The 24,601-nt window shown below is 42.9% G+C and overlaps 1 protein-coding gene across 1 annotated transcript in view; it reads left to right on the forward strand.

Annotated features, from left to right (window-relative positions):
* LOC126456830 (Down syndrome cell adhesion molecule-like protein Dscam2) overlaps positions 1 to 24,601 on the forward strand; it is a 416,068-nt gene that overhangs the window by 74,260 nt on the left and 317,207 nt on the right. Inside the window, exon 3 of the mRNA XM_050092636.1 lies at positions 12,695 to 12,847. Within this exon, the coding sequence (XP_049948593.1) occupies positions 12,695 to 12,847 (153 nt within the window). The remainder of the gene's footprint in view (positions 1 to 12,694; positions 12,848 to 24,601) is intronic.

The following is a 24,601-nucleotide window of genomic DNA, read 5'->3' on the forward strand; positions in this document are numbered from 1 at the left end:
GGATTGCTGGAGACGTGGCAGCGCTCTTGTGCGTGGCCCGGCAGTGTCACGCTGCAGAAGAGGACGCTCCGCGCGTGAACGAACTCTTCTGCGGTTAGAAACTCGGTTACAGAACGCTGTTTCTCACGCAGCAACCTAGTTACGTCAAAAACAACCACATTACACGCTGCAGTTGGGATCCCTCTAGCGGCTGTGTTTTGCAGCTTGCATCAGCGAAGCTGTCACTCGACCAAGTAATAGGCGTGACATGTAACACCTCACCAGATATTGAAAACAGAATAAAAAATTCGGAGGCATTGCTTTCCAGTACGCCCTCGTAAGCCATGACTTAAAATAGAGCGAATCAAAGCACAGTATGTCACTTTCTAATATTTTTGCCTTTTAGCTAGCAAAGTTGTGCAGAATTATTGTGAGTAAATTTGATCTCTGAACTGAGTTTTCCTTTTCACTCACATATATTCTGTGTGATTACCTGAATATACATTTTCGTCGATTACTATTCCAAGTAATTTTATGTATGTGATGTTTTCTGATATGGAAAATGTTGATATCTTCATTGCCTTAGCTTTTTAGTCTACGTTGGAACAAAGTTTTTCCGGCAATGATCCCATGCAAATTTATTTCAACAAACTTTGATAGAATTATAGCTATGGACTTCATAGCTTGTATATTTTTTTCACTCACTCTCCATACCACGTTTGACCTACCATCCCGCTACGTTTATTTCTGTATTTCCTCCGATAAAAGGCTTTCAATGTGGTCGTTTTTCTAAATTTTACTGTTTGGGTTTCGCTCCGCTATCTATACGTAAACTATTCTATATAAAGTATGGGAAAACACTTTCTCCCATTACAGAAAGAGTGTACCGTAATCACTGGAGGACCGAACCGTTCCCATTGGTTCGAAAACTGCGCGGATCATTTCCGTGTTCGAGAAGGGTCGTCAAACAGATGCGCAAAACAATACATCTACATCGCTGACGCCAGTATGTTCAAGTTCAGAACACGTTTTGTCCTCTCATATTCAGACATTTCTGCATACTGAAAATCTCTTCTTTAGTACTCAATACGGATTGAACAATCTTCAGACGTGAAATTATGTACGGGAACACCTAAAGGGAGTGAGTGCTATACGACCATTACTTCTCACAGTATATACAAATGAGGTAACGGATAAAGTAGGATTTTCCGTCATACTTTTCGCGGTAAATGCTGTTATGTACAGAGAAGTCGCAACGCTATAAATTTTTGGCAAAATGCGGGAAGACGTCCTGACGATCGACGCTTCATGTTGAGACTGGCAGTTCACCTACAAAGTGTTCACATCATCATTGTAGGGTACTGAGCATAAATTTGAAGAAAGGCCCATTATTTTATGCCTACGCAATTGCTAGACACTCACTGGAGGCAGTCACATCCCTTGAACAATGGAAGTATCCGTACAGATAGATTTAAAGTTGGAAAATCACAAAAAACTAATTGCAGGTGAGATAGATGCCCCGTCAGGAAATATTACAGCGACGAAATAGGTGTGTTACACAACCCACATCACACCAATACTTAAGCGTTGTCCCTGAGATACTCCCAGTAGCATCGATAGAATAAATAGAAAAGATACAACGAAGAACAACAAGTTTAGTCACAGGTTGGTTTAGTAACCGCGAAAGCATGACGGAGGTGCTCATTCATCTCCAGTGGCAGATTCTACAAGAGAGCAGTTGTAGATCACGATGTCGTTTACTGTTGAAATTCCAAAAGCGTGAGTAAGAGTCTGGGTAACAGTCAAGTAAAATATTAGTTCCTTATATTTATATTTCGAGAAAAGACAATGACCGTGAAATTAAAGAGATTAGGGCTAGTAAAAAGACTTACCAGCAATCTCTCTTCTCGCTGATCAGGACTGGAACGGGAAAGGGGGAAGTTGACATTGGTACACAAAATACCCCCTGCCACACACCGTACGGCATCTTGCAGAGTGTAGATGTAGATGTAGTATGCTGTCGCTGAAATGTGCAGAACGTGCTTCTAAGGAGTTCTACATTTGCTTACACACCCCAAGCCACAGCAGCGCATAGCAAACGGGAGGAGAACAATTGTCTGCCCTATACGCTTCTGTAGTAGCGATAATCTCTCTTATCTTGTCCTGGAGGCTCCTGCGCGAGTTACATGATGGTGGTAGCAAAATTGTACCCTCTTCCTTGCATTCCGGTTCGTTTAAATCTGCCTGGATGTTTCAGAACAGCGCAGACTTTACCGCAGGTTAACAGATACGTACTTTTCCAGGACTTCTTGCCCCGCTAGGTTCGCAGGACAACTTCTGTGGTGTTGGGGAAGTGGGAGATGGAGCGGAGATGGAGGTACAGACAAGGTTCCGGGTTCGAATCCTAGGAAGAGCGACGCATCTCCCACACATGTGTACAACATGTGCAGCAATCCGAGTTCGAGTCTCGGTTCGGCACACAGTTCTAAACTGCCAGGAACTTTCATATCAGCTCACACTCCACTGCAGAGTGAAAATCTCATTCTGAATCCGTGGATATATCCATCGAGGCTCCCTGAGTTGCACAATGTGATCCTGTTCAAACGACATGCATTTTTGTACCCTATAATGAATGTTTCAAACACTGTTCACCTCTGTGTTGTGGTCTTCAGTCCTGAGACTGGTTTGATGCAGCTCTCCATGCTACTCTATCCTGTGCAAGCTTCTTCATCTCCCAGTACCTACTGCAACCTACATCCTTCTGAATCTGCTTAGTGTAATCATCTCTTGGTCTCCCTCTACGATTTTTACCCTCCACGGTGCCCTCCAATGCTAAATTAGTGATCCCTTGATGCCTCAAAACATGTCCTACCAACCGATCCCTTCTTCTAGTCAAGTTGTGCCACAAACTTCTATTCTCCCCAATCCTATTCAATACCTCCTCATTAGTTACGTGATCTACCCACCTTATCTTCAGCATTCTTCTGTAGCATGTTCATCTCTAAACTCGGCCAGTTTACTGCCTGCAGAGTCGAAACAGAGGAGGACCCATAGATAGGCCTCCAGAGAGCCATCAGATTTCTAATGATCGTGACAAATAAATCACTAACATTATAATCCCTCCGTGTGAACATATAAGCTGGTGCCACTGAACACAGTCCTTGAACGTGATGCGTTTCGTTTTCTAGTAGTGTATGTCGATAAAATTTACGAAACACCAATAGTTTTTCACTTGTGTACAGTACTTGCAAGCAGTATGAAATAAAAGAACTAGGTGCACCACGTGCACGATGTAAACAAAGCGTTGTTTTCCACGAACTAATATCAGGGACGAAACTATGGTGATTGTAGTTAGCATTTACAAATCTTTTTGGGCACAGTTAATGTATTTCCATTGCATAAAACAGCTGTCTCGGGGTAAGTTTCCTAGATTTCTGTCCCTACTTTAAGCCAAACAGAGCACGGGCATGCAGACCTTTGCAGTAGTGCAGTAGGCGGATCGTTGTTGTAGGGGACGCTGGCTGACTGCATGTGTCAGTTGCAGAGGGCGAAATAGTTTTCGCTATAATCTGGCCGGCCGCTGTGGCCGAGCTGTTCTAGGCGCTTCTGTACAAAACCACATGGCTGCTACGGTCGCAGGTTCAAATCCTGCCTCGGGTATGGATGTGTGTGATGTCCTTAGGTTACTTAGTAGTTCTAAGTCTAGGGGACTGATGACCTCAGATGTTAAGTCTCATTGAGCTTAGAGCCATTTGAACCACTTGAAGCTATAGTCTGCAATGTGATTTCCTTTCACAACAACGCAAATTCCGAGAATGCTTACAGATAATGCTAATCTTCCTTTCGCCTTCCCTACTACTGATTTATGTGTTTGCCCCCTGACGAGCTGACGTGCTCCAGGTGTTTATCATAATTTTGTAATTGGGCTCCGTCAGATTGTTGTTGTTGTCATGGTGTTCAGTCTGAAGACTACATTCACGCTCATAAATTAAGCATAATTATGGCACTACAAAAAACTGGCGCTAACAACATAGGCACATAGGGAACACACACGACACAGATCTGTAAGTCCATGGTATTGGTGACAAGTTGAGAAAACCATCCCGAAGCACATGTGCTACAAAACGCCACTGTTTCCTGCGCATGTACCCTGACATCAGTATGGGATTAGATCACCATGCACACGTACACAGTCCGGACAAAGGGTTGGCATACTCTGGATCAGGTGGTCGAACAGCTGCTGGGGTATAGCCTCCCATTCTTGCACGAGTGCCTGTCGGAGCTCCTGAAGTGTCCTAGGGGTGTGAAGACGTGCAGCGATACATCGACCGAGATCATCACAGACGTGCTCGATGTGGTTTAGGTCTGTAGAACAGGCAGGCTACTCCATTCGCCTGGTATCTTCTGTTTCAAGGCACTCTTCCACGATGGCAGCTCAGTGGGGCCGTGCGTTATCATCCATCAGGAGGAAGGTGGGACCACAGCCCCCTGAAAAGGCGGACATACTGGTGCAAAATGACGTCCCGATGCACCTGACCTGTTACAGTTCCTCTGTCAAAGACATGCAGGGGTGTACGTGCACCAATCATAATCCCACCCCACACTATCAAACCACGACCTCCATACAGGTCCCTTTCAAGGACATTATGGGGTTGGTATCTGGATCCTGGTTCACGCCAGATGAAACCCGCCGAGAATCACTGTTCAGACTATACCTGGACTCGTCTGTGAACATAACCTGGGACCACTGATCCAATGACCATGTACTGTGTTCTTGACACCAGGCTTTACGGGCTCTCCTGTGACCAAGGGTCAGTGCAATGCACCTTGCAGGTCTCCGGACGAATAAAACATGTCTGTTCATTCGACTGTAGACAGTGTGTCTGGAGACAACTTTTCCAATGGCTGTGGTAAGGTGCCGAGCAGGCTACCTCCTGTACTCCGTGGTCGTCTTCGGGCACTGATGGTGAGATATCGGTCTTCTTGTGGTGTTGTACACTGTGGACGTCCCGTACTGTAGCATCTGGAGACGTTTCCTGTCTGCTTGAATGCTGAGATCACACTTTGTGGCACACAGAGGGCCCGTGCTACGACCTGCTGTGTTTGACCAGCCTCCAGTCACCCTAGTATTCTACCACTCGTAACGTCACCAATATCTGTTCTTTGAGCCATTTTCAAACCACAGTGACCATTAGCACGTCTGAAAACATCTGCACGCTTACTCGCTGCACCAACACACCTCTGCGTATGTGTACTGCTGCCAGCGCCACCATGCGACGACCGCAGGTCAAGTGCACCACATGGTCATATCCCGAGGTGATTTAAACCCGCAAACCGCCAACCAGAGCGTTGTTTCAGCATGTATCAGCATTATCCTTAATTTATGAGCATGAGTGTAGTTTGATGCAGCTCACCACACTATTCTATCCTGTGCTAGCCTCTTCAGCACTGCGTAACTACTGCAACCAACATCCACTTGAAGTCTGCTACACAAAAGCACAGTTCTTTTCCCAAGACTTTTCTCGTGCTCTTTGATGGTTGCTTTCCGTTAGAACGTTCAAAACAGGGTACTAGCACAAACAGGCAGCCTGGGTGGCTGACTAGAGGGATACGAATATCTTGTAGAACAAAGTGGCAATTATATCAAAACGTTAGAAACAATCAAAATCTAAATGCAGCAGCCCATTACAAACAGTATTGTAAGGTGCTTAAAAATGTTACCAGGAAGGCAAAAAGTATGTGGTATGCAGATAGAATAGCTAAGTCTCAGGATAAAATTAAGACCATATGGTCAGTCGTAAAGGAAGTGGCTGGTCTGCAGAGACAGGTCGAGGACATAGAATCAGTGTGTAGGGGGAATGTCCGTGTTGCTGATAAGTCGCATATATGTACAGTATTTAGTAATCCCTTTCTGAATAGAGCAGGTGAACTAAATAGAAACCTAGTCCCAACAGGGAATCATATAGCGCTCTTAGAAAAAAGTGTTCTGAGACTGTTGTCTGAAATGCTCCCCCATGATACTGACAAGAGGGAGATTGAGTTAATAATTAAATCACTACAGACCAAGAACTCTCATGGATATGACGGGGTATCTAGCAGAATACTGAAGTACTGTTCTATGTATGTTAGCCCAGTACTTAGCCATATCTGTAACTTTTCCTTTAGGAATGGTCGGTTTCCTGACTGATTAAAGTACTCGGTAGTGAAGCTACTTTATAAAAAGGGAGACATTGATAATGTTGACAATTTTAGACCTATTTCTATGCCATCGGTGTTTGCTAAAGTTATCGAGACGGTTGTATATACAAGGTTACTGGACCATTTAAATTCACATAATTTGCTGTCAAATGTTCAGTTTGATTTTAGAAATGGTTTAACAACTGAAAATGCTATATTCTCTTTTCTCTGTGAGGTTTTGGACGGATTAAACAAAAGGTTGCGAACGCTAGGAGTTTTCTTTGATTTAACGAAGGCTTTTGACTGTATTGACCACAAAATATTACTGCAGAAGTTGGAGCATTATGGAGTAAGGGGAGTAGCTTGCAATTGGTTCGCCTCTTACTTTAAGAACAGAAAGCAGAAGGTAATGCTCCGCAATACTGAGAGTGGTAGTGATGTTCAATCCCAATGGGGCACTGTTAAGTGGGGCGTTCCCCAAGGGTTGGTGCTGGGGCCACTGCTGTTTCTTATTTATATAAATGATATGCCTTCTAGTATTACAGGTGATTCAAAAATATTTCTGTTTCCTGATGACACCAGCTTGGTAGTGAAGGATCTTGTGTGTAATATTGTAACATTATCAAATAATGTAGTTCATGAAATAAGTTCGTGGCTTGTGGAAAATAATTTGATGCTAAATCACAGTAAGACTCAGTTTTTACAGTTTCTAACTCACAATTCAACAAGAACCTATATTTTGATCAAACAAAATGGGCATATTATAAGCGAGACGGAACGGTTCAAGTTCCTAGGCGTTCGGATAGATAGTAAGCTGTTGTGGAAAGCCCATGTCCAGGATCTTGTTCAGAAACTAAATGCTGCTTTATTTACCATTAGAACAGTATCTGAAATAAGTGACACTTCAAACACGAAAAGTAGTGTACTTCGCATATTTTCATACGCTTATGTCGTATGGTATTATTTTTTGGGGTAATTCTTCTGATTCAAAAAGGGTATTTTTGGCTGAAAAACGGGCTGTTCGAGCTATATGTGGTGTAAGTTCGAGAACTTGTTGTCGACCCCTATTCAATAGTCTGGGAATTCTGACATTGCCCTCACAGTATATATTTTCTTTAATGTCGTTTGTTGTTAGCAATATTAGCCTATTCCCAAGAGTTAGCAGCTTTCACTCAGTTAATACTGGGCAGAAATCCAATCTTCATGTGGAATGCACTTCCTTGAAAGGAGTGCACTATTCTGCTGCATCCATTTTCAATAAGCTACCACAAGAACTCAAAAATCTTAGCAGTAGCCCAAACTCTTTTAAGTGTAAACTGAAGACTTTCCTCATGGCTCACTCCTTCTATTCCGTAGAGGAGCTCCTGGAAGAGCTAAAAAATTAAGCAAATTCCAGTGTTACATTGTTGATTTTCTTTATTTAAACTTACGACTTGTCACCATAATATGTTTTTTTTATATTTCATTTTATCTGTTTCTAATGTCGACTTATAATTTCAAGTATTGACCCTTTCCATGACCACAGAGACTTCTCCTTAATTTGGTCCCACGGAACAATAAATAAATAAATAAATAAATATGTTACTGGATCCGTTCTTATTTTTCTTTTTCTATCAAACTATTGTTCATACCGCTCCATTTTCCTTCCATCCACAGTCAACTCCTATTTACGAATCCAATTGTAAACTTGATGCCCACCTGCGCCTGTATTCTGGAATATTATTAGAGATCCTCTAAACCAGCTTTGTCCTTATTTCTCCGTCACACGCCAAGGCCGCGCCTCTTAACTCATCCCTTGCCACGCCATCAATACGGTGCTCTACTAAAGGCGATAGCAAAACGGGTTGCCTCCCCCCCCCCCACAAAAAAAAACCTCGTCGGCTCTATCCCCCCCTCTCTCTCTCTCATACACACACACGGTATAAACATCATAAATAGAATTTGGTCTCGAACATATACTTCGTTAGATTGGCAACAAATAGGTAACCATACCAAAGAAGATGAAACACGTAATGGAGTCACAATATTTACGTTGTGAAAAACAGTGTACGACGAAATAGTTGTATCGAGTGACAAAAGAATAATAGTCCACCACAAAAAAGAGTGAGAAACATGGTGCACAGTGCGTGGAAGGCGAGAACACAAAGATGTGATTATATAGCAGTGATAAAAGTGGTAATATGACCTCCAGGCCAGATGTGAGGAAACACAGATCAGCAAATCGTAAGTAATTACTTTTTTAACAAAAAAATCACTAAGTGAACTTTTAAATAATCTAAAACGAACAAAACTGTATCGTTATAGATCCCACTGATGATGCCTTAGAACAGGAGAAGACGAACCGCGTATGGGATAAATAAAGTAACTAGAAGCAGGAAAATGCAGTTTTATTTACAAAAGAAGTGTAGTCAATACTTTCCATCTATGTGATGAACTACCCCAGAAAATTATTCCCAAAGACATTAATGAGTATATTCTCATTCATATTCTTTATGTAGTTGTAAATACACATCAGTGGAGTAATGGTAGTATTTTTTAATGTCAATTTGATACTAAACAATGCATTTTCAAAAAAGATTAATTATATCCATACCTGCAGCAGAACAGGAATTCACACTGTGCATTGTCCTCTTTGTTACAGCTTGCTTTTTTCGTTTTCTCGTATTTATGGTCTGCCCAAAAGTATCAACACAGTCCCCGTTAATGCACCAAAATCTTTCATTGTACAGATCATACTGTTTAAAGACATTAATTATATTACTTTAAACAGATAAATAAATTACTGATATTCACAAAATAATATTAATAATAATAATAATAATATAAAAATAATTCTACCAGTAGTAATACACTACTGGCCATTAAAATTGATACACCGAGAAGAACTGCAGATGATAAACGGGTATTCATTGGACAAATATATTATACTAAAACTGACATGTGATTACATTTTCACACAATTTGGGTGCATAGATCCTGAGAAATCAGTACCCTGAACAACCACCTCTGGCCGTAAAAACGGCCTTGATACGCCTGGGCATTGAGTCAAACAGAGCTTGGATGGCGTGTACAGGTACAGCTGCCAATGCAGCTTCGACACGATACCACAGTTCATCAAGAGTACTGACTGGCGTATTGTGACGAGCCAGTTGCTCGGCCACCATTGACCAGACGTTTCCAATTGGTGAGAGATCTGGAGAATTTGCTGGTCAGGCAGCAGACGAACATTTTCTGTATCCAGAAAGGCCCGTACAGGACCTGCAACATGAGGTCGTGCATTATCCTGCTGAAATGTAGGGTTTCGCAGGGATCGAATGAAGGGTAGAGCCACGGGTCGCGACACATCTTAATTGTAACGTCCACTGTTCAAAGTGCCGTCAATGCGAACAAGAGGTGACCGAGATGTGTAACCAATGGCACCCCATACCATCACGCTGGGTGATACGCCAGTATGGCGATGACGAATACACGCTTCCAATGTGCGTTCACCGCCATGTCGCCAAACACGGATGAAACCTTCATAATGATGTAAACAGAACCTGCATTCATCCGAAAAAATGACGTTTTGCCATTCGTGCACCCAGGTTCGTCGTTGAGTACACCATCGCAGGCGCTCCTGTCTGTGATGCAGCGTCAAGGGTAACCGCAGCCGTGGTCTCCGAGCTGATAGTCCATTCTGCTGCAAACGTCGTCAAACTGCTCGTGCAGATGGTTGTCGTCTTACAAACATCCCCATCTGTTTGAGACGTGGCTGCACGATCCGTTACAGCGATGCGGATAAGATGCCTGTCATCTCGACTGCTAGTGGTACGAAGCCGTTGGGATCCAGCACGGCGTTCCGTATTACCCTCCTGAACCCATCGATTCCACTTTCTGCTAGCAGTCATTGGATCTCGAGCAACGCGAGCAGTAATGTCGCGATACAATAAACCGCAATCGCGATAGGCAAGAGTAATAGAAGGCAGATTTCAGACTACCCAACAGATCAAAACGAAAATTTCTGTTCCGACACTGACAATGTTGAGTGTTTATGGAAAAAGTTCAAGGCAATCGTAAAATGCGTTTTAGACAGGTACGTGCCGAGTAAAACTGTGAGGGACGGGAAAAACCCACCGTGGTACAACAACAAAGTTAGGAAGCTACTGCCAAAGCAAAGAGAGCTCCACTCCAAGTTTAAACGCAGCCAAAACCTCTCAGACAAACAGAAGCTAAACGATGTCAAAGTTAGCGTAAGGAGGGCTATGCGTGAAGCGTTCAGTGAATTCGAAAGTAAAATTCTATGTACCGACTTGACAGAAAATCCTAGGAAGTTCTGGTCTTACGTTAAATCAGTAAGTGGCTACAAACAGCATATCCAGACACTACGGGATGATGATGGCATTGAAACAGAGGATGACACGCGTAAAGCTGAAATACTAAACACCTTTTTCCAAAGCTGTTTCACAGAGGAAGACCGCACTGCATTTCCTTCTCTAAATCCTCGCACAAACGAAAAAATGGCTGACATCGAAATAAGTGTCCAAGGAATAGAAAAGCAACTGGAATCACTCAATAGAGGAAAGTCCACTGGACCTGACGGGATACCAATTCGATTCTACACAGAGTACGCGACAGAACTTGCCCCCCTTCTAACAGCCGTGTACTGCAAGTCTCTAGAGGAACGGAGGGTTCCAAATGATTGGAATAGAGCACAGATAGTCCCAGTCTTCAAGAAGGGTCGTCGAGCAGATGCGCAAAACTATAGACCTATATCTCTGACGTCGATCTGTTGTAGAATTTTAGAACATGTTTTTTGCTCGAGTATCATGTCGTTTTTGGAAACCCAGAATCTACTATGTAGGAATCAACATGGATTCCGGAAACAGCGATCGTGTGAGACCCAACTCGCTTTATTTGTTCATGAGACCCAGAAAATATTAGATACAGGCTCCCAGGTAGATGCTATATTTCTTGACTTCCGGAAGGCGTTCGATACAGTTCCGCACTGTCGCCTGATAAACAAAGTAAGAGCCTACGGAATATCAGACCAGCTGTGTGGCTGGATTGAAGAGTTTTTAGCAAACAGAACACAGCATGTTGGTATCAATGGAGAGACGTCTACAGACGTTAAAGTAACCTCTGGCGTGCCACAGGGGAGTGTTATGGGACCATTGCTTTTCAGAATATATATAAATGATCTAGTAGATAGTGTCGGAAGTTCCATGCGGCTTTTCGCGGATGATGCTGTAGTATACAGAGAAGTTGCAGCATTAGAAAATTGTAGCGAAATGCAGGAAGATCTGCAGCGGATAGGCACTTGGTGCAGGGAGTGGCAACTGACCCTTAACATAGACAAATGTAATGTATTGCGAATACGTAGAAAGAAGGATCCTTTATTGTATGATTATATGATAGCGGAACAAACACTGGTAGCAGTTATTTCTGTAAAATATCTGGGAGTATGCGTGCGGAACGATTTGAAGTGGAATGATCATATAAAATTAATTGTTGGTAAGGCGGGTACCAGGTTGAGATTCATTGGGAGAGTGCTTAGAAAATGTAGTCCATCAACAAAGGAGGTGGCTTACAAAACACTCGTTCGACCTATACTTGAGTATTGCTCATCAGTGTGGGATCCGTACCAGATCGGTTTGACGGAGGAGATAGAGAAGATCCAAAGAAGAGCGGCGCGTTTCGTCACAGGTTTATTTGGTAACCGTGATAGCGTTACGGAGATGTTTAATAAACTCAAGTGGCAGACTCTGCAAGAGAGGCGCTCTGCATCGCGATGTAGCTTGCTCGCCAGGTTTCGAGAGGGTGCGTTTCTGGATGAGGTATCGAATATATTGCTTCCCCCCTACTTATACCTCCCCAGGAGATCACGAATGTAAAATTAGAGAGATTAGAGCGCGCACGGAGGCTTTCAGACAGTCGTTCTTCCCGCGAACCATACGCGACTGGAACAGGAAAGGGAGGTAATGACAGTGGCACGTAAAGTGCTCTCCGCCACACACCGCTGGGTGGCTTGCGGAGTATAAATGTAGATGTAGATGTAGATGTTATCAAAGTCGGAAACGTGATGGTATGCATTTCTCCTCCTTACACGAGGATTCACAACAACGTTTCAACAGGCAACGCCGGTCAACTGCTGTTTATGTATGAGAAATCGGTTCGAAACTTTCCTCATGTCAGCACGTTGTAGGTGTCGCCACGGGCGCCAACCTTGCGTGAATGCTCTGAAAAGCTAATCATTTGCATGTGACAGCATCTTCTTCCTGTCGGTTAAATTTCGCGTCTGTAGCTTGTCATCTTCGTGGTGTAGCAATTTTAATGACCAGTAGTGTAGAATTTTACAATTTGTCGCATATAGTCCCCGCGTTGTATTGAGTTTCTCTGATTACAAGAGCTCACTAACACCACAGTACCAGACAACAAGTGATGTTCCAACTACCACTCAGTACATATTACGTATACAGGGGCACTTACTTAGAGTTAATAAGTTTCCTAAGCACGAGATACCTTTTGATGAGACAAATGTGGCTCGCATGTTTGTTGACAGGTGGCGGCCGCTTCGTGGTGACGAGCACCGGTGACCTGCTGGTGAGGCGGGCCACTGCGGCGGACGCCTCCTCCCGCTACAGCTGCCTCACGCTGCACGCACTCACCGGGGAGCGCCGCAGGAGCACCCCGGCCCAGCTGCTCACCGTCACAGGTAGGGGATGCACGACCAGCACACAATCTGAAGCACGCCACTGCCTGACACACAGCAGGTCTGTACAGGTCGTAGAGGAGCAGAGAATAGAGGCACAAACACAGCTTATTAGTCCGTCTCAACAAGTGGTCCATTGACACAGCAGGATCCAGAGCGCGAGACTGCAACACTGCGAGTAGGATTTCAGCCAATTTAAGCGAGAGGTGGGAAGCAGCTGTCTACCGTCGAAAGAATTCCAGCTTACAATCATCTTACAAGGGAACCTCCCCATCGCACCCCCTCAGATTTAGTTACAAGTTGGCACAGTGGATAGGCCTTGAAAAACTGAACACAGATCAGTCGAGAAAACAGGAAGAAGTTGTGTGGATCTATGAAAAAATAAGAAAAATATACAAACTGAGTAGTCCATGCGCAATATAGGCAACATCAAGGAGAGTGCGAGCTAAGGAGCGCCGTGGTCCCGTGGTTGGCGTGAGAAACTGCGGGACGAGAGGTCCTTTGTTCAAGTCTTCCCTCGAGCGACAAGTTTAATTTTTTATTTTCAGATAATTATCAAAGTTCAGGCACTCACACATAATCAACTTCGCTCTCCAAAATTCCAGGACAAGTTGAGATTTGCTTGGACGTATGCAGGATTTGGCGGTCTACACACCGAAAAATTTGGAAACGTTAAAAACATATGTTTTGACAGAGTACAGGGAAAACTGTGCGACTGTGAAACTGTTGCATTCATTAGTTGCAGTTTATGTCACAAACTCTTATGTTTTCATCACATTTTTGGGAGTGATTATCACATCCACAAGAAAACCTTAAACGGGCAAGTTAGAAGAATCTTTTTAACCATTTGCCAAGTGTACAGGTTAGGTTGGTCGACAACATATTCCTGTCATGTGACGCACATGCCGTCACCAGTGTCGTATAGAGTAAATCAGACGTGTTTTCCTGTGGAGGAATCGGTTGACCTATGACCTTGCCATCAAATGCTTTCGGTTCCCATTGGAGAGGCACGTCCTTTCGTCTACTAATCGCACGGTTTTGCGGTGCGGTCGCAAAACACAGACACTAAACTTATTACAGCGAAAGAAGACGTCAATGGACGAACGGACAGATCATAACTTTGCGAAAATAAAGAAAGCAAACTTTTCACTCGAGGGAAGACTTGAACCAAAGACCTCTAGTTCCGCAGTTGCTCACGATAACCACGGGACCACGGCGCTCCTGAGCTCACACTTTCCTTTATGTTGCTTATCTTGGACTAATAATACAGTCAAATGGTTCACACTGGAATTCTATATTTACATCTACATACAGACTTCGCAATCTATCAGATGGTGCATGGAGGAGGCCACATTCTTCCACTGCAACACATTCCCTCTCCTGTCCCAGTGGAAAGTTGAGCGAGAGAAAAACGAACACCAGTTTCTCTTATCTTCTCTTCGCTGCTCTTGGTAGCAGTAGAATCGGCCTCCAATCAAACTAAAATTCCGGCTGTCTTAATTTTCTCAATAGAGTTTCGCGAAAAGAACGTCGTCTTCTCTCCGGGGTTTCCCATTTGAGTTCACGTAGACTCGCCGTAATACTCGCGTGTTGATCGAACCTTCCGGCAACTAATCCGGCAGCACGCCTCTGAATTTCTTTGATGTTTTCCTTTAATCTAACCTGAGGAGCATGACAAGCACTAGAGTAGAACTGAAAGAATGGGTCGCACAAGTTTTCTTTTCGCCGTCTCCGTTATAGATGAGCTACACTTTCCTAGAACCATCCCAATAAACCGAAGTCGACATTCGCCTCACCTTCTACCGCCCTTAATGTGCTCGTCCCATGTCATATCGCTTTGCAACGCTACGCCCATTGGTTTTCCTACGTACCTTGAGCGCCACAGTTGACAAATAATTTAATTCTTACAATTCTGGCTCTCTGAATTTCCCATCAACAAGGACCTAACACAAAAATCCCTGATTATGGACAGCGGGAAAGTCATATCTACTTGGTAAGGAAAACCTGTCTCTGATTTCCTACACATGCGTAATTCCTACAATGGTAAAAGCTCCGCCATTCCAAACGAATATCAGGTACACGGCACAAATCACTATGAGCAAAGAATAATTATCTCTACCTTAAAAACTGAATATTTATTAAATGATTTGAAATTTTCCCTGCAGTAGATGGAAAGTCAAGTCACTAGCATTTACTCAGATACTCTCTACGTGTGAAGGAAAACAGTGAATTGCTTAACGAACAAATCTTGACTATATTCTGAAAAACACACGTACACTCAGTGCACCTAGTGATATCTATAGTATCTAAAGGGTGTTTCAAAAATGACCGGTATATTTGAAACGGCAATAAAAACTAAACGAGCAGCGATAGAAATACACCGTTTGTTGCAATACGCTTGGGACAACAGTACATTTTCAGGCAGACAAACTTTCGAAATTACAGTAGTTACAATTTTCAACAACAGATGGCGCAGCGGTCTGGGAAACTCTATAGTACGATATTTTCCACATATCCACCATGCGTAGCAATAATATGGCGTAGTCTCTGAATGAAATTACCCGAAACCTTTGACAACGTGTCTGGCGGAATGGCTTCACATGCAGATGAGATGTACTGCTTCAGCTGTTCAATTGTTTCTGGATTCTGGCGGTACACCTGGTCTTTCAAGTGTCCCCACAGAAAGAAGTCACAGGGGTTCATGTCTGGCGAATAGGGAGGCCAATCCACGCCGCCTCCTGTATGTTTCGGATAGCCCAAAGCAATCACACGATCATCGATATATTCATTCAGGAAATTAAAGACGTCGGCCGTGCGATGTGGCCGGGCACCATCTTGCATAAACCACGAGGTGTTCGCAGTGTCGTCTAAGGCAGTTTGTACCGCCACAAATTACGAAGAATGTCCAGATAGCGTGATGCAGTAATCGTTTCGGATCTGAAAAATGGGCCAATGATTCCTTTGGAAGAAATGGCGGCCCAGACCAGTACTTTTTGAGGATGCAGGGACGATGGGCCTGCAACATGGGGCTTTTCGGTTCCCCATATGCGCCAGTTCTGTTTATTGACGAAGCCGTCCAGGTAAAAATAAGCTTCTTCAGTAAACCAAATGCTGCCCACATGCATATCGCCGTCATCAATCCTGTGCACTATATCGTTAGCGAATGTCTCTCGTGCAGCAATGGTAGCGGCGCTGAGGGGTTGCCGCGTTTGAATTTTGTATGGATAGAGGTGTAAACTCTGACGCATGAGACGATACGTGGACGTTGGCGTCATTTGGACCGCAGCTGCAACACGGCGAACGGAAACCCGAGGCCGCTGTTGGATCACCTGCTGCACTAGCTGCGCGTTGCCCTCTGTGGTTGCCATACGCGGTCGCCCTACCTTTCCAGCACGTTCATCCGTCACGTTCCCAGTCCGTTGAAATTTGTCAAACAGATCATTTATTGTATCGCTTTTCGGTCCTTTGGTTACATTAAACCTCCGTTGAAAACTTCGTCTTGTTGCAACAACACTGTGTTCTAGGCGGTGGAATTCCAACACCAGAAAAATCCTCTGTTCTAAGGAATAAACCATGTTGCCTACAGCACACTTGCATGTTGTGAACAGCACACGCTTACAGCAGAAAGACGACGTACAGAATGGCGCACCCACAGACTGCGTTGTCTTCTATATCTTTCACATCACTTGCAGCGCCATCTGTTGTTGAAAATTGTAACTACTGTAATTTCGAAAGTTTGTCCGCCTGAAAATGTACTGTTGTCCCAAGCATATTGCAACAAACGGTGTATTTCTATCGCTGCTCGTTTAGTTTTTATTGCCGTTTCAAATATACCGGTCATTTTTGAAACACCTTGTAGCTATCCATTCTTTAATTGAGATCCAATAAATATCAAATTCAATCAATTAAACTGGCCTGGTGCAACAAAAAATATTGCGTCGGTCTGACCCGAATATGAAACTACAGCTGCCGATAGCAAACTGTTTGAAAATTTTGATCTCTTCCTGGAGAGCATCTTCACTTTCTGTGATGAACGAGTAATGATTGCCGCCTCTAACCAGGTTCTCCATCCCCTGGTGGGTTGCTGTCTTGCATGGTGTTCCGCTACTCCCATGACACATGTTTACAGAAACATTATTACCGTGCTTATCCCGCGATTCCAGCCCTAAATCGATCACTCACCATATATTTTTACAACCTCGACCTAACATTGCCAGTTTTCTCGGGGATTAAAAAAGCGCACCTGAGGCCCATGTAGCAGGACCGTTTATTAGCATATTAAATAAAACCACAAAGGACAAAATACATATAAAAGTAAAAGTCACCATGCTGTTACGTCGTTGAAGGTGGTAGTACACTTACAGATAATGTATTCATACAAAAAGTGAAAGTTCAAGAGATTCATTTTTATCCTGTAGTAAACGGAGTGGCAGTTCACGATGCATATCACAGTTAATCACATTATGTAGCTTAGTTCAGAAAACTCTAGAAAACAATGAGAATGATTAATCCCAAAGAGGCTTGTACGAAATAACCAGAACAAGTAGCGCTGCAGCCATACATTCATCTCATACGATGGAAAAAAACTGCAGCACCAAAAAATAATTAATGTAGAATAATGAAATTTCGGGAATACATTTTTCTATGTAAGATATTTCAGAGATTAACATTGCGAGATCACAGGTTACCTGATTGAATTACTAAAGAAATTACTACGGCGAAAATGACTATTTTTCAATACTTTTGCGTGACAGATACTATTTCATGATAGCCCTTAGAATGAAATTGAAAAAACAAGCAAAGACGCTAGATTTTTAAACCTTAGTGCTAACCTCCACCCCAAACCTTGCCTTTGGTGCGGAGACTTGCGTGCCTCAGCGATACAGATAACCATACCGTAGGTGCAATTACAATGGAGTGGTATCTGTTGAAAAGCCAGACAAAATTGTGGTTCCTGAAGAAGGGTAGCAGCCTTCTCAGTAGTTGCAGGGGCAACAGTCTGGATGGTTGACTGATCTGGCCTTGTAACACTAACCAAAACGGCCTTGCTGTGCTGGTACTGCGAACGGCTGAAAGAAAGGGGAAACTACAGCCGTAATTTTTCCCGAGGGCATGCAGCTTTACTGTACAGTTAAATGATGATGGCGTCCTCTTGGGTAAAATATTCCGGAAGTAAAATAGTTTCCCATTCGGATCTCCGGGCGGGGACGACTCAAGAGAAAGAAAATTGGGCGTTCTGCGGATTGAAACGTGGAATGTCAGATCCCTTAATTGGGCAGGTAGGTTAGAAAATTTAAAAAGGAAAATGAATAGATTAAAGTTAGATATAGTGGGAATTAATGAAGTTCGGTGGCAGGGGGTACAAGACTTCTGGTCAGGTGAGTACAGTGTTATAAATACAAAATCAAATAGGGGTAATACAAGAGTAGGTTTAGTAATAAATAAAAAATGGAAGCGCGGGTATGCTACTACGAAAAGTATAGTGAACACATTATTTTTGCCTACCACAATAGTCCAAGTTTATATGCCAACCAGCTCCTCAGATGAAGGGACTGAAGAAAGGTTTGATGAGATAAAAGAAATTATTCAGATAGTGAAAGGAGATGAAAATTTAGTAGTCATTGGCAGACTGGAATCAAACAGTAGGAAAAGGAAGAGAGGGAAGATTAGTAGTCCACACATGTGGACTCTGACCACAGTTTATTGGTTATGAACTGTAGGCTAAAACCGAAGAAACTGCAAAAAGGTGGGAATTTAAGGAGATGGGACCTGGTTAAACTGAAAATACTTGAGGTTGCAGAGAGTTTCAGAGAGAGCATTACGGAACTACTGACAAGAACGGTGTCAAGAAATACAGTAGAAGAAGTATGGGTAGCTTTGAGAGACGAAATAGAGAAGGCAGCAGAGGATCAAGTAGGTAAAAAAACGAGGGCTAGTAGAAATCCTTGGGTAACATAAAAGGTACTGAATTTAACTGGTGGAAGAAGAAAATATAAAAATGCAGTAAACGAAGCAGGAGAAAACTAATACAAACGTCTCCAAAATGAGATCGAAAGGAAGTGCAAAATGGCTAAGCATGGATGGCTAGAAGATAAAAGTAAGGATGTAGAGGCATATATCACTAGGGGCAAGCTAGATACTGACTACAAGAAAATTAAAGGCACTTTTGGGGAAATATGAAACCATATGTATGAATATCAAGAGCTCAGATAGAAAATAAGTTCTAAGCAAAGGAGGGAAAGCAGTAAGGTGAAAGCAGTATGTAGAGCATCTATACAAGGGCGATGTACTTGAAGGCAATATTGTGGAAATGGAAGAGGACGTAGATGAAGATGAAATGGGAGATCTGTTACTGCGTGAAGAGCTTGGCAGAGCACTGAAAGACCCAAATCGGAACAAGGCCCCAGGAGTAGACAACATTCCATTAGAACTACTGACAGCCTTGGGAGAGCGAGTCCTGACAAAACTCTACCATCTGGTGAGCGAGATGTATGAGACAGACGAAACAATCTGTATATTGAGCAAGCAGAAAATGAAACAAAATAAAAATTCGGAGTAGGAATTAAAATCAATGGAGAAGAAATAAAAACTTTGAGGTTTGCCGATGGCATTGTAATTCTGTCAGCGACGGCAAAGGACTTAGAAGAGTAGCTGAAAGGAATGGACAGTGTCTTGAAAGGAAGATATAAGATGAACATTCAACAAAAGCAAAACGAAGATAATGGAATGCAGCCGAATTAAATTAGGTGATGCTGAGGGAATTAGTTTAGGAAATGAGACAGTTAAAGTAACAGATACGTTTTGCTATTTTGGAACCCAAATAACTGATGATGGTGAAGTAGAGGGGATATAAAATGTAGACTGGCAGTGGCAAGGAAAGCGTTGCTGAAGAAGAGAAATTTGTTAACATCAGTATAGGTTTAAGTTTCTGGAAATTCTTTCTGAAAGTACTTGTAGGGAGTGTAGCCATGTATGGAAGTGAAATGTGGACGATAAATAGTTTGGACGAGAAGAGAATAGAACCTTTCGAAATGTGGTGCTATAGAAGAATGCTGAAGATTTGATGGGTAGATCACATAACTAATGAGGAGGTACTGAACAGAATTGGAGAGAAGAGGAATTTGTGGCAAAACTTGACTAGAAGAGGGGATCGGTTGGTAGAACAGGTTCTCGGGCTTCAACGGATAATCAATTTGGTATTAGACGGAAGCGTGGAGTGTAAACATCGTAGAGGGAGACCAAGAGATGAATACACTAAGCAGATTAAGAAGGATGTAGGTTGCAGTAGTTACTCGTAGGTGAAGAAGCTTGCACAGGGAAGCTGCATCAAACCATCCTCTGGACTGAAGACCGCAGCAACAACAACAACAGCGTTACACTCCCTGGTCGAAACATGAGTAACGTTGCGAGTTTAGGAGTCATGCATAAAATTTCGATTTCCTTGGAAACTAATGGCCATCGTATGAAAAACTGCTGCCAGTTACTCAGGATAGTTCCCTGTACAACATACCTAAAGATCATCTACATCTACATCCATACTCCACAAGCCACCTGACGGTGTGTGTCGGAGGGTACTTTGAGAACCTCTATCGGTTCTCATCGAAATCCACGGGGTGGTGACCTTGTAAAATAAGTCGCGGGGTCATTACGGCCTTCGGTGTTCCTACATTTTGCCGTAACTCAGACTAGCCTTGCCCGACGTCGACTTCTGCCAGCTTTCTGGTTCCTTTTTGTATAATTTGTTTCAGTGTTTTGCAATCAGGACATAAAATGATGGTTCTGCAATATTCACACCTCTCAGCGGCTGCCTTACATGGAATTGAAATTATAATTTGTTCTTGGAGTCTGATAACATTTAGTCAGTCTCACACACCGTGCATCTAAACCTTTTAACATCAATTTTATCTCTGGTGTATAAGCGACAGCAGCACACTAACAGTAATGGCACTTTGATCTGACACCTGTGAACAAAAGATGTGTGTTCGAGCAATCAGTTGTGAGCAGGCAGTGTTAAGTAGTGCACGTTTGGGCAGTATTGGATCAACGTTGTAGTGGCACAAATCACAGTGGGACAATGTCTCTAAATCAAACGTTCAAGACGTTCTCCAGAATGTTCTGAACGTGTGTGCAAAGTTTGTAACATACTAAGACAAAGACACATGGACCTCTGCCACAACTTGGTTGAAATGCCAAACGCAGACAGTTCTTTTTCTGAAAAAATCAACACTGGAGACGAATTTACTACAAAGCGAGAAAGTGCAAAAAATTCACATGAACGGTCCACACTTTGACGACTTAACTGACATTCAAGCTAATGAAAGTTGAAAAGAAAAACTGTTCTGGCATTTTCACATGATAGTACGAACGTTCCGTGCATTGCACTCATGTGTTGGCTGGTGATGGGGGGGGGGGGGGGGGGGGGGGGGAAGGGACGATGCTGAGGACCGTATAACAGCATCATAACTCTCCTCTATTTTTCTTTTAAATTGGTCTGACAGGCTATCGAATAGATGGAATAAGTGAAACAGTTTTGTCGCGACTGGTTCTTCCAGTGACCTCAATAACTTTGAAGGCTAGTCGTCTACTCAAGTCCTCTTGTTTCGACTTTCAGTGCTCCGTCAAATTCTTCTCCCAGTATAATACCTCCTATCTCAGTTCCATACACTTGTTCTTCCATTTCCACAATGTTGTCTTGAACTTAATTTCGTGTCATATATTCCTTCCAACTTTAAATTTTTTCCTTCTTTTCTTAGTACTAGATTGTCATCTGAGTTCTTGATATTCGTGTGTGATCTTCTTTTGTCCAAAAGTTTCTTGCTGACACTGAAGGGAAGCAGACAGTCGTTTGGATGTGTGTTTATGTGTGCGTGTAGTGTATTTTGCTGCAGAACCCGCTGGTCTTAGCCCTCCAGTGTATTCTGAGAGCTCGACTCGTAAATCCCCCACCACCGCCTCTCGTTCCAAACTCTGCCACCAGGGAGCAGAGCGCAGCACGGCACAGCACGCGCTTCCGCCACGACCGCACCACCATTGGGTTCGGCGCGCCCTCAGTGACCGTCACACAGCGTGATTTATGGCGCCAGTGAGGTGTGCCGGCACCGACACAGAGGTATATCTCTCTCTCTGTGGCGCCACAGGGATGCTGGACGCATTCGCTGCTCCCTCGCGGCCGGCAGGAACGAGAAAGCAAAAACATCAAACAGGAACCCCCTTTTTTTTGGGGAGGGCGGAGGGGTGAGGGAGACCGATGCCATCTCTCTCGCCAATTCATATCCATTTCCAGTCACTCGGCAGGTATTTCATAAAGGCTGAAAAGGGAGCGGAGGTGAGGGAGGCTTTAAAGCGCAGTGTTTCCGGCACTGCTGGTGATGATGAATGTCGTTTGACTTTTCACAAGAGTATCAGGCGCTCGAAGATGGCTCCATGGATAAAACTTCTTCCAGCGCGATACAAAACTTAGACGTCTCTTATAGAGAAGTCACCCCCCCACCCCTCGACAACAGCAGAATCTAACAAAGAGAAGGCGCACCGTACTTTATTCCTGCATGTCAGTCTGCAAACAATAGAGGCTGGTGCAAACATAGACTCCACCTTTCTAGTTTTCTGAAATAGATCACCACGACGTCACCTAGTAACCAAAGTACCATCCTGTGAAGTATCTTTACAAATATGCAAAAGGCTCGACGATTTTTTTATTAATAGAGCCCAGTGCGTTGCACCGGACGACGAATATCCTTCAGAAAATGCAGTATCATCGAATAAACCCCAGCGAAGTATAAATGGTCCTCTGACGGTGTTCATACAGGCAATCGATTTATCAGATGGGATCAGCAGTGCAACCTGATTGTTCGCTGACGTTTCTGCCGTCTGCAGAACTTCTTTGTAGCATCACTAGGAAATCTAAAATGCCTTGTACAGAATTTCCACTTGGTGAATCTACGACTGCTTTCACATACACATTCTGTAAATCATAGGAAAGTGCATGTCAGAGTGTATTTCCCATTGTTATTAGGTCTTCTTCCAGTACCATACACTCATCGGGAAAAATAATTGCTTAAAATCCTCTGTGCGCGGTGCAATTAGTCGCGGTCCCCACGGGGGTGATGTATAAAGGCACTTGTAGTATATTCCTAGATTAATCACTTACAGCTGGTTCTTGAATCTTTGTAAGTGGAATTTCATGCGAGATTTTGTATCTATCTTCAAGAGTCTACAAGTTCAGCTTCAAGAGAATCTGTGTTACGCTCTCCCACGGGTACAACAAACCTTTCACCATTTGTCTTACGGGGACTGATGACCTTCGCTGTTTAGTCCCCTTAAACATCCCGACAACCACCACCACCATTTGTCTTATCCTTTTTTGTGCACGTTAAGTATCTCCTGTTAGGCCTATTTGGTACGAGTCTTACACATTTGAACAATGTTCTACGTTAATTTTTTTTCTTTTTTTTTTTGTGTGTGTGTGTACAAGTTTCTCCTAAGCACTCACCTTTATAGACTAACCTTTAGACTAACTGCATTTTCCTAGTATTCTATCAATGTCTGTCAAATGCCTCACGTACGACTAAGCCTATGTGGTCATTCCATTTCAAAGCACTACGAACCTGTCAGACCAAGCTACTTATACAAGTTTAATGAATCATTTTATGACCAATGTAGGATACAACGTTTATTCGTTTTGTGAAAAGCACAGTTTTATGCTTATGAACATTTGAAGCAAGCAGCTACTCTTACAAGCACAGAACACTTTCTAAGATATGACTGAATATTTGTGTACCTTTTTTGCAGACAGTACATCGTTATAGATAATCACATCATCTGCAGAATTTCTGACGTTATTTGTTAACAATGTCTGCAAGGTCATAGATATACAATATGAACAGCAAGGGTCCCAACAAACTTCCCTCGGACAGACCTAAAGTTACACCTACTTTTGTCGATGATTCTCAATCCAACATAACATGCTGCCACCTTCATACCAAAAAATATTCAATACAGTTACAAAACTTGCAAGATAACTTGCGTCGGATACTGTGTCGAGTGCGTTTTGGAAGTCAAACAATAATACATCTAACTGACTGCCTTGAACCATGGCTTTCAGGATGTCAAGTGATAAAATCGGTATTTGACTTTACATGATCGATGTTTTCGGAATTAATGATGGCAGGAAATCATTCTGTTCGATATACATCATTATATCTGATCTCAGAGTATATTCTTAGATTTTACAATGAATTCATGTCAAAATTATTGTACTCTAGTTTTGTTCATCATTAATGCTACCTTTCTTGTAGACGGGTATGACCTTTGCTTTATTCTAGCCAGTGGGCACGATTTTCTGTTCGAGGCACTACGATATTCCATGGTTAAAAGATGGGCTAATTTACCTTCAAATTCGGTGTTGAAAATCTTTAAAGAGTCCTTCGGGTCATGGAGCTTTGTTCATTCTTTGCGACTTCAGCTGTTTCTCTACGCCACTGAAACTAATATCTGTTTCACCTTATCTTCGTAATGGTGTGAGAATTAAATTGAGACAACACTCAAGGATTTTGTTTTGAAAGTAAAATTTGATAACTCATAACTATCTTTAAATGTGGATGGCTGAAATTTGTTGCCTTTAACCAAGATATTGTCCGATTACAAGATCACTGGTGAACACATCGGTAAGTTACATCTTTAATTACTTGGGGATAATACTAAGTGGCGACTTCAGGAATCTGTATCAGTTCATTTTCACTTTATTATGTACAAAACAAG

The sequence above is a fragment of the Schistocerca serialis genome, chromosome 1 (assembly GCF_023864345.2).
Source record: "Schistocerca serialis cubense isolate TAMUIC-IGC-003099 chromosome 1, iqSchSeri2.2, whole genome shotgun sequence".
Classification (NCBI taxonomy): domain Eukaryota; kingdom Metazoa; phylum Arthropoda; class Insecta; order Orthoptera; family Acrididae; genus Schistocerca; species Schistocerca serialis.